Source organism: Chaetura pelagica, unplaced genomic scaffold (genome assembly GCF_000747805.2).
Source record: "Chaetura pelagica isolate M959 unplaced genomic scaffold, ChaPel_1.0 scaffold36, whole genome shotgun sequence".
NCBI classification, from domain to species: Eukaryota; Metazoa; Chordata; class Aves; order Apodiformes; family Apodidae; genus Chaetura; species Chaetura pelagica.
The window spans coordinates 2,033,630-2,045,925 of record NW_009953726.1 but is presented as its reverse complement, the minus strand read 5'-3'; the positions used below and the strand labels follow the sequence as shown (position 1 = coordinate 2,045,925).

General features: G+C 42.3%; 1 protein-coding gene across 1 annotated transcript in view; it reads right to left on the bottom strand.

The window, feature by feature from the left end:
- Nucleotides 1-12,296, bottom strand: part of KCNH5 (potassium voltage-gated channel, subfamily H (eag-related), member 5) — a 154,932-nt gene that overhangs the window by 18,344 nt on the left and 124,292 nt on the right. The window contains exon 10 of the mRNA XM_010000678.1: nt 11,441-11,637. Coding sequence (XP_009998980.1) covers nt 11,441-11,637 — 197 coding nt within the window. The remainder of the gene's footprint in view (nt 1-11,440; nt 11,638-12,296) is intronic.

The window sequence follows — 12,296 nt, the reverse complement described above, 5'->3', positions numbered from 1 at the left end:
AGCAGGAGGGATAATACAGCCTGGGAGAAGGGTGGGGGTCATTGATAACTGAGATGCTCTGAACTAACACCTGTTCCATTTAAAAATGGCTTTGCCTTAGAAACATGATGGAAATGGAAATTCATTAGACTGGCAGGCAGTCAAGGGAGATAGAATTGGTGCAAATAGTGAGACTAGACACAGAAATTAAGTGCTGAGATGCCAGGTCTGATAAGGTCAGGGACAAGGAGAAGGAAAACTGGAAGTCTGTGCACTGAGGGGCAAGCGATGGGCACGAATGGAAAAGCAAAGCTAATCTTAATAAAAATGCTACATTTCAGCTGACTGGTAAAATATCCCATTTCAAAATGGCTGTTCTTAGCTGCTGTTAACTACTGGTTGGTCCCCAGTTACACATTTCTAAGGGAGTGCAACATGTTTTGGATTCTCAAAAAGAAGGCAAAGCCTGTTCCTGTTGTAAGGGGTAATAAAAAACAGAAGACAATGGACTGTTTCCAAAGGGGCCATGTACTCCAGCATGGAGACATAAGTCCCCCTGTTCTGGAGGTACAGTGACTGATGGAAATATTTAGATAGGAAGCAATTAAAAAAATCTTTTTGGCACCCAAGATAGATTTTTGGAGTACTAATAAAATAATTTAAAATTCACCTTAAAGTCCAAGGGGAGCTCCCAAAATTAAAATAATATTGACAGTTTAATTAATGGAGTTAGGAGAATCAGAGATTTTTCTAACTGCTTACACTATGTTCCTTTCTTTAACAGTAACTTATATCTGAAAACTTTATTATGTTTTGTTATCTTTAGGAAGGGGGAAAAAATAATACTAAGGGCTTTGAAAACTGAGTAACAAAAATATGAGGAAAAAACATGGATTAATAAGTGCATTCCTACCTAAACATGCAGAAGATTTTTGCCTTTCAGCAAGTTGCTCAAAAGTGCAATAATAACTGGGGACTCAGCTTATTCCAGGTGCTTCCCAGAATCCCCCTATCCCTCCCAAAAGCTATGACCACCTCTGGTATATATATAAATCAACCTACTGTCAAAATTGCTCCTCCAGATCTCCTTTGCATAGGACCTAAACTGAGGCTTGTTAACCAGAGCAACTGGCTGACAATTAAAAAAGGCACAGTCAATCAGCCATCATAAAGTTGGAAGTGACAGGCTGAGTTTTATTTTTAACTAAAACTAATGGGATTCATACAAACTTTCCCCACAAAGTTTCTCTTGCACTTTGTGTACAATTTAATACTTTCCTACATGCACTGTTTTTTTTTGCTGTAGGAGGCAGCCCAAAAATAGCATTTGAAGTAAGGTAAATCTAGGATTTGCAGGGCTGTAATGATTAGCACATGCTGAACCAGCACATTTGGGGATTATTGCATCTGGGAAGTGTGTGCTGTGAAACAATAGATGGATGGATTTATACTTGCACAGAGAAAGACCTTATCCAGGGAGTTTTATTTAGCATTTTAAAAGCTTTTAGTATGTAACCGGTGAGGAGACTTTTTGTGCAAGCCAAGGCAAAAACCTCTTTGGAAAGGGGGAAGCAAGAATAAAATCAATGCTCTCTCCAATGCAAAACAGCTGTGAAATTGTTACTGGTCATTTCTAGATTGGACAAAACTCATCCCATTCTGGGTAGAGCCAGAAAACTCCCCCTATGGTGAAAGCTAAAGCTCTGTCTGCTCCTTGGGAAGCCTATTGGACTCCACTTGTATGAGCCTGATGAAGGGCAGAAGCTTTCTTTCCCCAGCCATGGTTTTGGGTGCATCGTAACTGGCATTCTCAGTCTTGCTGAAATAAGGTTTGGGGAGTGAGGAGTCTGGTGTAGAAACTCATTTTTGTACGTGCAAGTCATGCTGTGCTGTGTTACTGAAACTTCTGGCACACAGCTCCAGGAAGCCACAGTAGAAGCAACCAGAACACTTGAAATTAATCATCTCGGTTTTGAAATATTTCCCCCTTTTATTGCAGTTACTGTGTTGGAAGAGTTATAGATCTACATGATAATTAGGCTCAACAGCCCACGGAAGAAGAAATCCATTGCTCTGGGCTAATTGTTTGGAGGGGTGTGAGATAACACACAGAGCTCTTTCCCCACTTTCTGCACAAACCCTACCTACTAGGCTGCCAGTAGCTCTAGCACTGGGCACATCTCCATGTAATGGAGGTGCCCACAGCAGGGACCCACCTGCAGCAGCAGCAGCTCCTGGGCACATAAAGGGCAACACAAAATAAATTGTCTACTCTCAGTGGTAACACAAACTGCCTCTGTAATACTCCCATGGCTTATGAGGCACCAGAGGAATCACACAAAGCTATGGGGAGATGGGCTTTGTTAGGGAAGCTGCTGCAGAGCAAAGCCTGGTAAAGAATCATCCCCCAAGGGAAGAGATAGTGATCTACTCAGGTCACTGCTGGCCCAGCTTCCAGTGCCTGTGGTCACCACAACATCAAAACACGGGGGGTGCTGGTGATAAAAATCTTCTTAACTGGCAATCAAAAATGAAATGGCAATGCTACTTCCCATTTCACCATGCACATTTCCTCCTCTACTCTGGCAGCTGGAAGAGATTAAAAGCATCAATTTTAATTGATGAAGGGAGGTGAACACAAGATATTTTGGTTTTAATATTTACAAGATTAAACATAGTAAACCTTTGATTTATGTTTTTATCATCATTCAAGTCCTGTTCAAGCAACACTGCCCTAAATCAATATCAGCAGACAGCCTGCAGAAGGCTTTCTGAGCCAACCACCAAAAGCCTCTTAATTATGACAGCTTTTTAAGCAAGGAAATTGTATTAATTCACACACACACAAAAAGCACAACAGCAAATCACTGTCAGCCTGGATCTTCACTCTAACACAGTCAGTTTGCACCTTTGCTTTCCTATGGGCACTGCCCATCCCTGACATTTCTTGTTTAATGATCTTTCCACACACAAGTGTATCACCTGGTTTGTACTGCCTGCCTGAAGAAGAGATGCTCATACCTTTCACTGGGGTTAAGTCAGCAGAATGTCTTGTGTAACAGCTGCTGAGTGCCCGTGTGCAGAAAGCACTTCTCTTTTTTTTCTTTAGCCATACCATGCTGCTCAAAGATCTTTGAAATAAAAGTCTGCGAAATCACCTTTCGTTTCTCAACAAAAAACAACAGTAAAATAATGGCCTGACAAACAAGATCAAATGTCCTTTTGGTTGAGATTTAGACAGAGAAGCTACATGCCCAGGAAAAAATAAGTCTCCCTCTGTAATGCCAAAGGATTATCAGAATTGGGCTCAGTCTGACTTTTAACAGAGCTGGCGGTGTTTTGCCTCTCATTCCTACAGAAGCAGAGTCAGGATGTCTAAGGAAGGTATTTAATTTAGAGATTATATTCAGAACAGAATAGAGGCCTGCTGGGACCCTGTGGGATTAATGTGGCACTGAAACACTATTAGAGATGATAGTGCTTTGGCTAATCTCTGCAGCCGCCTGCAGTCTAAATGCAAAATCTACTAATCCAGACTGTGCCATGAATCCATACCACCCCGGGCCTCCCAAAGACCCCAGGAGATATACAGTGCCCTGTTTTTCAGGTAAGTATGTAAACACTCACTAAGATACCCAAGTCCTTGAAGTGCAAAGGAAAGGAGAGATTTCAGGTTTATTTTCACTTCTGCACCTGTCCATGAACGCAGCCACAGCCAAGAGAGCACACTGTGCTTGTTGCAGAATCACAGAATTGTTTTGTAAGATCATCTGGTCCAACCATTAACCTATCTCTACCAAGTCCAGTGCTAAACCATGTCCCTAAGCACCACATCTACACAACTTTAAAACATCTGCAGGTACACTGATTCAACCACCTTCATGGGCAGCCTGTCCCAGTGTTTGATAACCCTTTCAGTCAAGAAGTTTCTACTGATATCCAATCTAAACCTCCTCTGGGGCAGCTTGTGGCCATTTCCTTTCGTTCTATCAAGTATGAGATTGTCACAGAGGAGAAAACCACTGTGCTCCCTTGGTGCCTCCAGGGAGGGGTTCAGGGGTGCAGTTGCTCCCATATCCCTGATTTCCCACATTCCATATGACCCAAAGGGTGGCCAGAAGGGACCACCCTAAGGGAGATGATGATGAACTGGCAAAAATGAGAAAGAAGGGAGATGAGGCACACAGAAAAGAGTCAGGTTCACACATACCCAAAACCAAGTGAGAAAGCAAACCCACCAACAGCTTTTACAGCAACGTTCTGCTCAGAGAGCTGTCCCACGCTGTCTGGCAGAGGCATAGAGCGGGAAGTTAATGTTGCTGCAGCTTTTGCTTTGAATTTTTATGCTGCTCTTCTATCTAGCAAAGTCATGCATGGTCCTCCAAGTATTAACTTCCTTGCTTTGAATGCTTTCATTTCAAATCCCCATGCCTCTGAAGAGGAGCAGGGACACAAGAAAGGACTCAGAGGAGCAGGAGATGGGAGGGAAGAGCTGCGGAAATAACTCTAATCTCAGGTCTGGCAGATCTTGCTCAAAAGGAATCACACGGATCTCCTGATGGCAGAAGGTGTAGCACGGAGTGTGCTGGGATACCTGCAATTACACAGCTACAAATACACAAGAATTGCTCCATTCTCCATACTGATAAATTCCTCACATGGGTTTGGCCTGGAAGCATGAGTAGTTCCTCGAGAAATTCCCAGGCACAGACCATCCAGGGACCACTGGCAGTTTGGACAAGGCCTTGTTGCTAGGATGTTTGAAGTGGGCTTTTCTGTCGTTCAATATATAAGTCTAGATACCATCTGAGGTGGCACCAGATCTAAATCAGTGAAACAGATTTAGGAAATACTGCAATGGAACATTAACATATCTGGAGATAGCTGTGAATGCAAAGAACACAAACAATAAAAGTAATAAAAAAGTTGTCTTCACTGAAAGCTTCTTCAAGCATAATGGAAGCTCCAGAGTCTGCTAAGATATGAACAAATTAAAACCATATTGGTTTTTGAGAGTGTAACTTATTTGTTCTGTAATCATGCTGAACTGTCACTACAGCTAAACTATAGGACTTCATTTCCTGAGACAGCATGTTCATATAAAAGAAGAAAAAACCCATATAAATAAAGACCAGAGAGGGACAGAAAAGGTTAGAAGCACCCTGAGACAAGGTAAAACAATCTTTCCTTTCTCAGATGGAGGTGGAGAATGGAATTTGGTGAAATTAAAGGCAACTCTAGTCTGTGAGCTCTACAGAAAGAGCATGAGGAGGTAAAAAAATGGGAGGAATGAATAAGGTAAGTTTTGTTGGAGTTACAAGATTACAGGTAAGGAGGGAGTAAGGAGCAAAAGCAGGCATTGAGACCTCTGGCTTAGGTAGCTGAGAAAGGTTTCCTTTGCCATGGTCACAAAAGAGTTGCCTTTTACTGCACTAATGAGGCAAAAGCTGTAAACACCCAAATACAATGTAATGGGGCAACACAACTATGGGCTGTGACTAAAGTCACACTGTGCTTTGCCCTGGAGAAGCAAAAAGTGGTGTCACCATGCCTTTTGGGGAAGTCTCTGTCCCCTTGCTTTGGCCAGGGGCAGCAAGCAGCAGGATTAGTCTCCAGATGCTTTGAGTCTCAAAAAAAACACAGGCAGGGGAAGGAAGCTTGACATACATGTTTCCATCAGGAAGTTCATAAAATTAATTTTCAATAGGCTTAAGCAAGCTATTAAGTTACAAACAGACTCTGAGTTAAGTCATGTCAAAATCCTGCTGGCCATACAAGCCATCATAGAAATCGATCTGTTGGATTTGCCCTTCCAGAGGCTTGATCCTGCACTCCCTGGGACCCTTTTCAATGGCCCAAACCAGCAGAGGAATAAGCTGCACATGTAAAAGAAAAGTACCAGCAATGAGACATGGATAAGCTTGGGGATGGGCACAACTCAGGAGTCCAGGACCCCATTGACGCATAACCAGCTGATCTACACCACTAGTCATAGCAGCTCCCTACACAGCATGTTCTTCTCCCCTGCTTCTCTACATTAATAATGATGGAAAACTTGTTTTTCTCAGATAAGTTTTGCCATCACCATTTAATGGGAGAAAGCTCCGAGTAATAGACTGAAAACCAGTGACAATAGATGATGGACCTGCCAGTAGAGATGAAATACTGGGCAGGGGAGGTGCTCAACACATCCTGCTCCACAGTTACCCCACAGCTTTCTGTTTGCCAGTTACCCAAGGATAATGCTCTGATCCCTTCCTATGTGAGCAAGTCACTCATCACAACTGATCAGGACTGAGTGTGAGCACCAGCTGACAAAGCACCAACGGCTCTGAATGAAGGTGCCATAATTGTGAAAGGCTTTCAGGGCCCCAAACCCTCAAAATCCTCAGGTTTACCAGAACATGTGCAACCTTCAGGAGCAAGGGCCAACAGGCAGAGCAATGCTTTCTGCCTCTGACATTGCTGCTATAACATGCCATCTGGAGAGTCTTAAAAATGAGAAAGAAGAGAGATCCTGAATGAACCTTGGTACAACCCTCACTTTTAAGAGACATGAATGAGGAAGTCAAATTAAAATAAAGCTTTTCTAAAAACTACGTGACAGTGACACAGAAATGACAAGTGATTCAGTTAAGAATCAACATGCAATACATTAAAACCTCAAGCAGAAACAGAAAGCCAATTAAAAAAGGCACCATTCTAATCTGAAATAAAAAGAAAAACAGGACATGTACTAAGTCTGAGAGCCTCACCCACTAAAAAGCTTCAGAGATTCTCACTGTGCTGGAGGAATTAGATAACATCAGTCGCTCACTGTGTTGTCCCTGGCTTTAAGAGCATCACAGGGAAAAGAAACAAGTCTCTCTGGATGGCATTTCTCTGCTTTAAAGGCAGTTATTCCTCCTCACATCTCCTTGGCTCACTCTCCAGCACATCTTCCAGGAACAAATGCACCAGAGGTCCTCGTTCTATACAGACAATTGTCCTCTTCCCTGGATGCTCCCGACTGAGTTCTTGAACACAGCTCATTTTGCTGATGGTGGAAAATAGCAGTATGTGACTGTGTACCTTAAAGGCTGTGGGGGAAACCTTTTCCTTACTGAAGCACAGGCGAATTTTAGCTGTGACTTCAGGAGGACCAAAATTTCAGTTTGATTTTTTTCTTGCACTTGCACAGACCGTGCTGATCCAACAGTCAGCTGGGGTGCTGCATTAGCTGGTGCAAACAGAGCAATTATGAGAAAAGGAAAAAAAGGTTGAAAAACATTTCATCTGAACAGTTGTTTTCTGTGGGAGACACATTTGGTAGCTGAATGTAGGCCCTTCTTCCTGAATTTTGACCATCAATAAAATGTACATATATTTTTACGGGTTTGAGCCTCCTAGAAATCTGTCTTGGCTCCCCTCGGCCGGCCAAGCTCCATGGCTCAACCTTGCAGAGACAAGCCCTCCTCCAGCTGTGGGAAATCTTGAAAGGCACTTAATGAATCAGACTTTATTAATATTCTCCTCCAACATCAGAAGGCAGTAAATAACTCTTTGAAGACTGATCCTAAACACTGCTTTCTAACTTTCAATCCTCAGAGGCAGCGATGTAATCTCATAGTGATTTTCAAGAATATCTTTCCAGATTAATACTTCTTCCCTGTTTGGAAAAAAAAATTAAATAATAAAGTCCTGTTTCTGCCTTGGGGTGTGCATTAGTGACATCAGATGTGCCATGAAGATTTCAGGGCACGAAACATGGTATGCTGCAACACTCTGCAATTACCAATGAAAAGTCACCTCGCCACCCTGGGCAGGAGTGATGACTGCAGGTTGAGATGCTTGCAGGCACGGTCATTTTATGGGCTTATAAATGCAGCATGATGGCTGAGCTACCTAACACCCACAAAAAGAAAATAATCCAGAGTTGATAATAGCATGCTGAGCAGATGTCTTAAGTAGGTCATTCAACATGCCAGGACTCTAAATATTATTTGGGAGTGAGAAAACATTATTTTCCCACTTCAGCATGACTTTCTCTTCCCTGTCATGTGGAACTAACCTTTTGTGCTCAGTGCTACTATTAATTTATTAGCCTTTTGAACATCAAAATTGTTTTGCAGTCTATTGACTTCAACTAAACGCTTGTTGAGGGACAATGCAGCACAAACACGGGTGTGTGCATCCACATACATGTCTGCAAATTTCAATGAGCAGACCTAATGAAAGAACAATTCTATCCATATACTTTTGACAGCAAGAACAGCCATTTTCTGACCTGCAGGAGTGTGTTTTTGTTATAATTAAATGCCAAACCTCATGAGTGATGACTACATAGAAAAAGTGCTAAGTATATTTCTATTGAAATCAATTAAAGGAGACAAGTGATTTTCTTTCCATTTAGATTCCATGACTCTAGCACAATCTGCTGCAGTACAGTGCAGCTGTCAGCCTGGTCTCATTGCCTGAACAACTGTTTTCTGTTCACCTGATGAAACTGTCCTGGATAGCACTGCTTTTTCCTAAGAGATGAACTCACCATTAAACATTTCTGTGCCCAGCTGGGAATCACCTTCAGCAGATATGAGATTTGAAACAATCCCCTGAATAACTTTATGTAACAGGACTTAGATTGCTTTCCTGATGTTGAAAGTAGCAGGATCTATTTTGTGCTTAGGAACGATACACAGAATTTCTGCAAAGCCAGCTCTGGCTCAGCACATCTTACTGCAATATTAGAAGTAAGACTAAAACAGTTCTGGAGTAAAACTGTAGGAAACATTATAGGCTGAGTTCATCTGATGTACCCTAGGTAATGAAAAGTTAGCAATCAAAGACTCTCTCAAAATCAACAGTAAGGGATGATTTTCCCATCTCAGACTAGGCACTGAAGAGAGGCCAGATGATTCAAGGTCAGATTGGATGGGGCCCTGAGCAACCTGATCTAGTAGCAGATGTTCCTGTTTACCACAGGCAGTTGGACTAGATGGCCTTTAAAGGTCTCTTCCAACCTGAACCACTCTATGATTCCACAATTGCCTTGTGGAGGAACCATTCCTCATTTCTATAAATGTGACTGGTAACTAGCCTGGAAATCACCACCCAGATTTCAGTTAAATTAACTCCACCCTGCAGGTACCACATTGACATGACCCTTCTTTGACTTGTAATGCCCACACTAACAACATTTCCTTTCCTCCTGCAAAACCCAACATTTATTTAGAAGTGCTGTTCCTTCTTGCTTTGAGTCACTGCCCCCGTGGCAAAGTCCATGTACCTGTCACTGAGCTCTACAGCAGGTATCTGTACTGGGGACTCTAAGCTCCACAAGTTTTCCCATCTGAGTGACTCCCTGTGTGCCAGGGCCCTGCAGGGGAAACAATTTTCCTAAAAAAGAGGAGAGGTGCATGGAAGAAAAGAAAATCCAGGGAAACCCAGCCAGGACGCTGTTCCCCATATGCATCTCTGGCCTACAGAGTTGAACTCCAGCACTCTAACCTGGCAGGAAAAGATCTCTACATGTTTTTGCTGTACACATCCTTGAGCCAACAGTGAGGGAAGGGGAGGCCCAGGAAGCTAGCTGAAGTGACAGGTTCACTGTTTTAAGAAGGAAAGGATATGTTTTGGCACAATATATGTGGCATTATCTTATCCCATGAAATCAACATCAGCAGCACCTGAGCAGACTTGTCATCAGGGAACGGTAGCTGGTGGCACATCAAAGGCAGGTAAGATGGCAAGGGGGGAATGCTGAAGTCAAGGCTTGGAGGACATCTTATCAACAGAGAAGCAATAAGCTACAAACCTCAAACCACCTTTCAAGCCATCAAAACCTTTATTCAGGTCTGGAGCAGAGTTAACAAGCCTCAGGCCAGAAGTAAACTGACAAGCTGGAACCAAACCTGAGTAGAATTCAGCTCTTTCAGGCTCCAGCACAGAGAGAGGGACTGTAATCCCACTGCATCTGCTTTCTGTCATGGGTATTTTGTGCCATATAAGCTATATTAATGACCACACAGAATGCACAAAACTCCTTTAAAGAAGCATTTGTAAGATGCTCCACTGGCTAGAAAGAAACTGGAGTCAGGAAAGCAAAATTTGAGTTGTGTTGAACTCCTGTTACTGTAGAGGCTGAATCTGTCCTGTAAAATACTGAGGTAGCCTTGGTACATTCTTGGGTGAGATGGGTATAGCTCATTAATTTCTGCTCTAGGTATAGCTCTAGAAAAATGTGTTTCAGCTGCTAAAGGATCACAATTCGTGCTCAGTAATTTATAAGTCATTGTTATGAGACTTCTCTATGCAAATGAAATTTATATAACCCTCATCAATCTTAAAAAGAAATCATCATAAAGATTAAATTTTGCAGCCGCAATGCAAATTAAAGAATCCCTTAACCTGCTTTCAAGATATGTCCTTATAGCTAATTAATTTTTAGATGGAGTGTTCTTTGAAAGGACTAATGGATAGTGAGCGTTGCTGATTGATTATAAAATGAGCAGGAGGGTTAGAACTGAGCTGTGAATGTAAAATCACTACCAATATTAAAGTTCTTAACTTTGCAAGTAAGAGAAGCAGGTATTAATACAATATTTTTGCTGAGTACATTTTATTTATTAACATCAATAAATTTCTCCTAGGTGGTCTAGGCCATGCAGATCTACCAGACTGTCCTCTGACCTATATCTCAGCAGGCGAGAAACTAAACCTCACTTCTAAGAAATCACAGAATCTCAGGAGTTGGAAGGGACCTCGAAAGATCATCCAGTCCAACCCCCCTGCCAGAGCAGGATCACCCAGAGCACATCACACAGGAACCTGTCCAGGAGGGTTTTGAATGTCTCCAGAGAAGGAGACTCCACAGCCTCTCTGGGCAGCCTGTTCCAGGGCTTTGTCACTCTCACAGTAAAGAGGTTTTCTCTGATCTTTATGTGGAACCTCCTATGTTCCAGTTTGCACCCATTGCCCCTTGTCCTATCACTGGACATCACTGAAAAAAGCCTGGCTCTGTCCTCCAGACACTCGCCCTTAACGTATTTGTAAACACTGATGAGGTCACCTCTCAGTCTCCTCTTCTCTAAGCTGAAGAGACCCAGCTCCCTCAGCCTTTCCTCATAAGGGAGATGTTCTGCTCCCTTAATGCGGAATCTGGATTCTATCAGACTATTAAATATAACTTTATACATTATGCAATGGGGGAAAAAAAAAAGCCAAAACCCAGCAACTGTGAAGAAAAGGAAATGTAATTCCTCTATCACCCTGCTAGGACTGCTTCTCAGAGCTGCAAATCTACGGGAAACTTTTATTGAGCCATCCTCAACGAAGAGTGACAACAGTTACTGAAAGGCCAGTTAATCTGCAATGACCTGAAAACACCAAGAGTAAATTGGGGGTTGTTAAACACTGCAAACTAACTACCAGACTGTGCAGTCTCTTGGTGAGAGAAAGGGGAAGAGAAGAGCTGTCACCTTACCCGTTTCCTCAAATTGCAGGTGAGGGTGAGATTCCTTGAGAACGAGTTTGCAAAAGCTGTGTAGAAATCCAGCACTTTCAGCAAGGCTTCTCGTTTAATTATATGTAAATCGCAGTATGTCAGAGCCCTCACATTGGCACATGCGTGGGCCAGGCTAGTTTCTTTCCAGAAGATATCACCAAACACATCACCTTTACCTGAAAAACAGCAGGACAGGTTTGTTAAAAGGTAAAGTTTATGTAATGTTCTTCAGCAGACAAATTATTTCTTCCCAAACTGTCTTATGCTTCCAATTACTCTCACATAAGCTGCCAGCTGTGAAAAATAATAAGGTTAAACATTTTTAAAGTATCTGAGGTACTTGAGTATCTTTAGCAGTAGCCCCAGGTTGTTAAAGTATTTATAAATTGCTCTGTGAAGTGTCACAAAGCATAAAAACCACATTGCAAAGATCTCCTTGCAGCTTCAAATGCAGGTAATAGATTTTTTTTTCAAAGGCTCCTGAATATAATAAGCATTTAACTAACATTCAAGTGATTATTTCTGAAAATCTGTTCCTAAGTGACTTAGGAGCCCTGCTCTCACCAAAAGCCCATGACATTTAGGTTTCTACATCACCAAGGCTTCGCAGTGCAGTGCAAGAGCCAGCTTCCAGGGCCCAAGGACCACATTTTAAAGGATGTTTACATATTTTTACTTCAATGTGAGTGGCAAAAACCCACCAAAACCTCCCTGAGACTTTTAACCTCTAAATAACTGGCTCTAAAGCTTAAACAGATCCAGAAGTCTAGTTCTAAATCCAAACACATCCACCTAGGCAGAGGCTTACAATTAAGCCTATATTTAAATTCCTGCT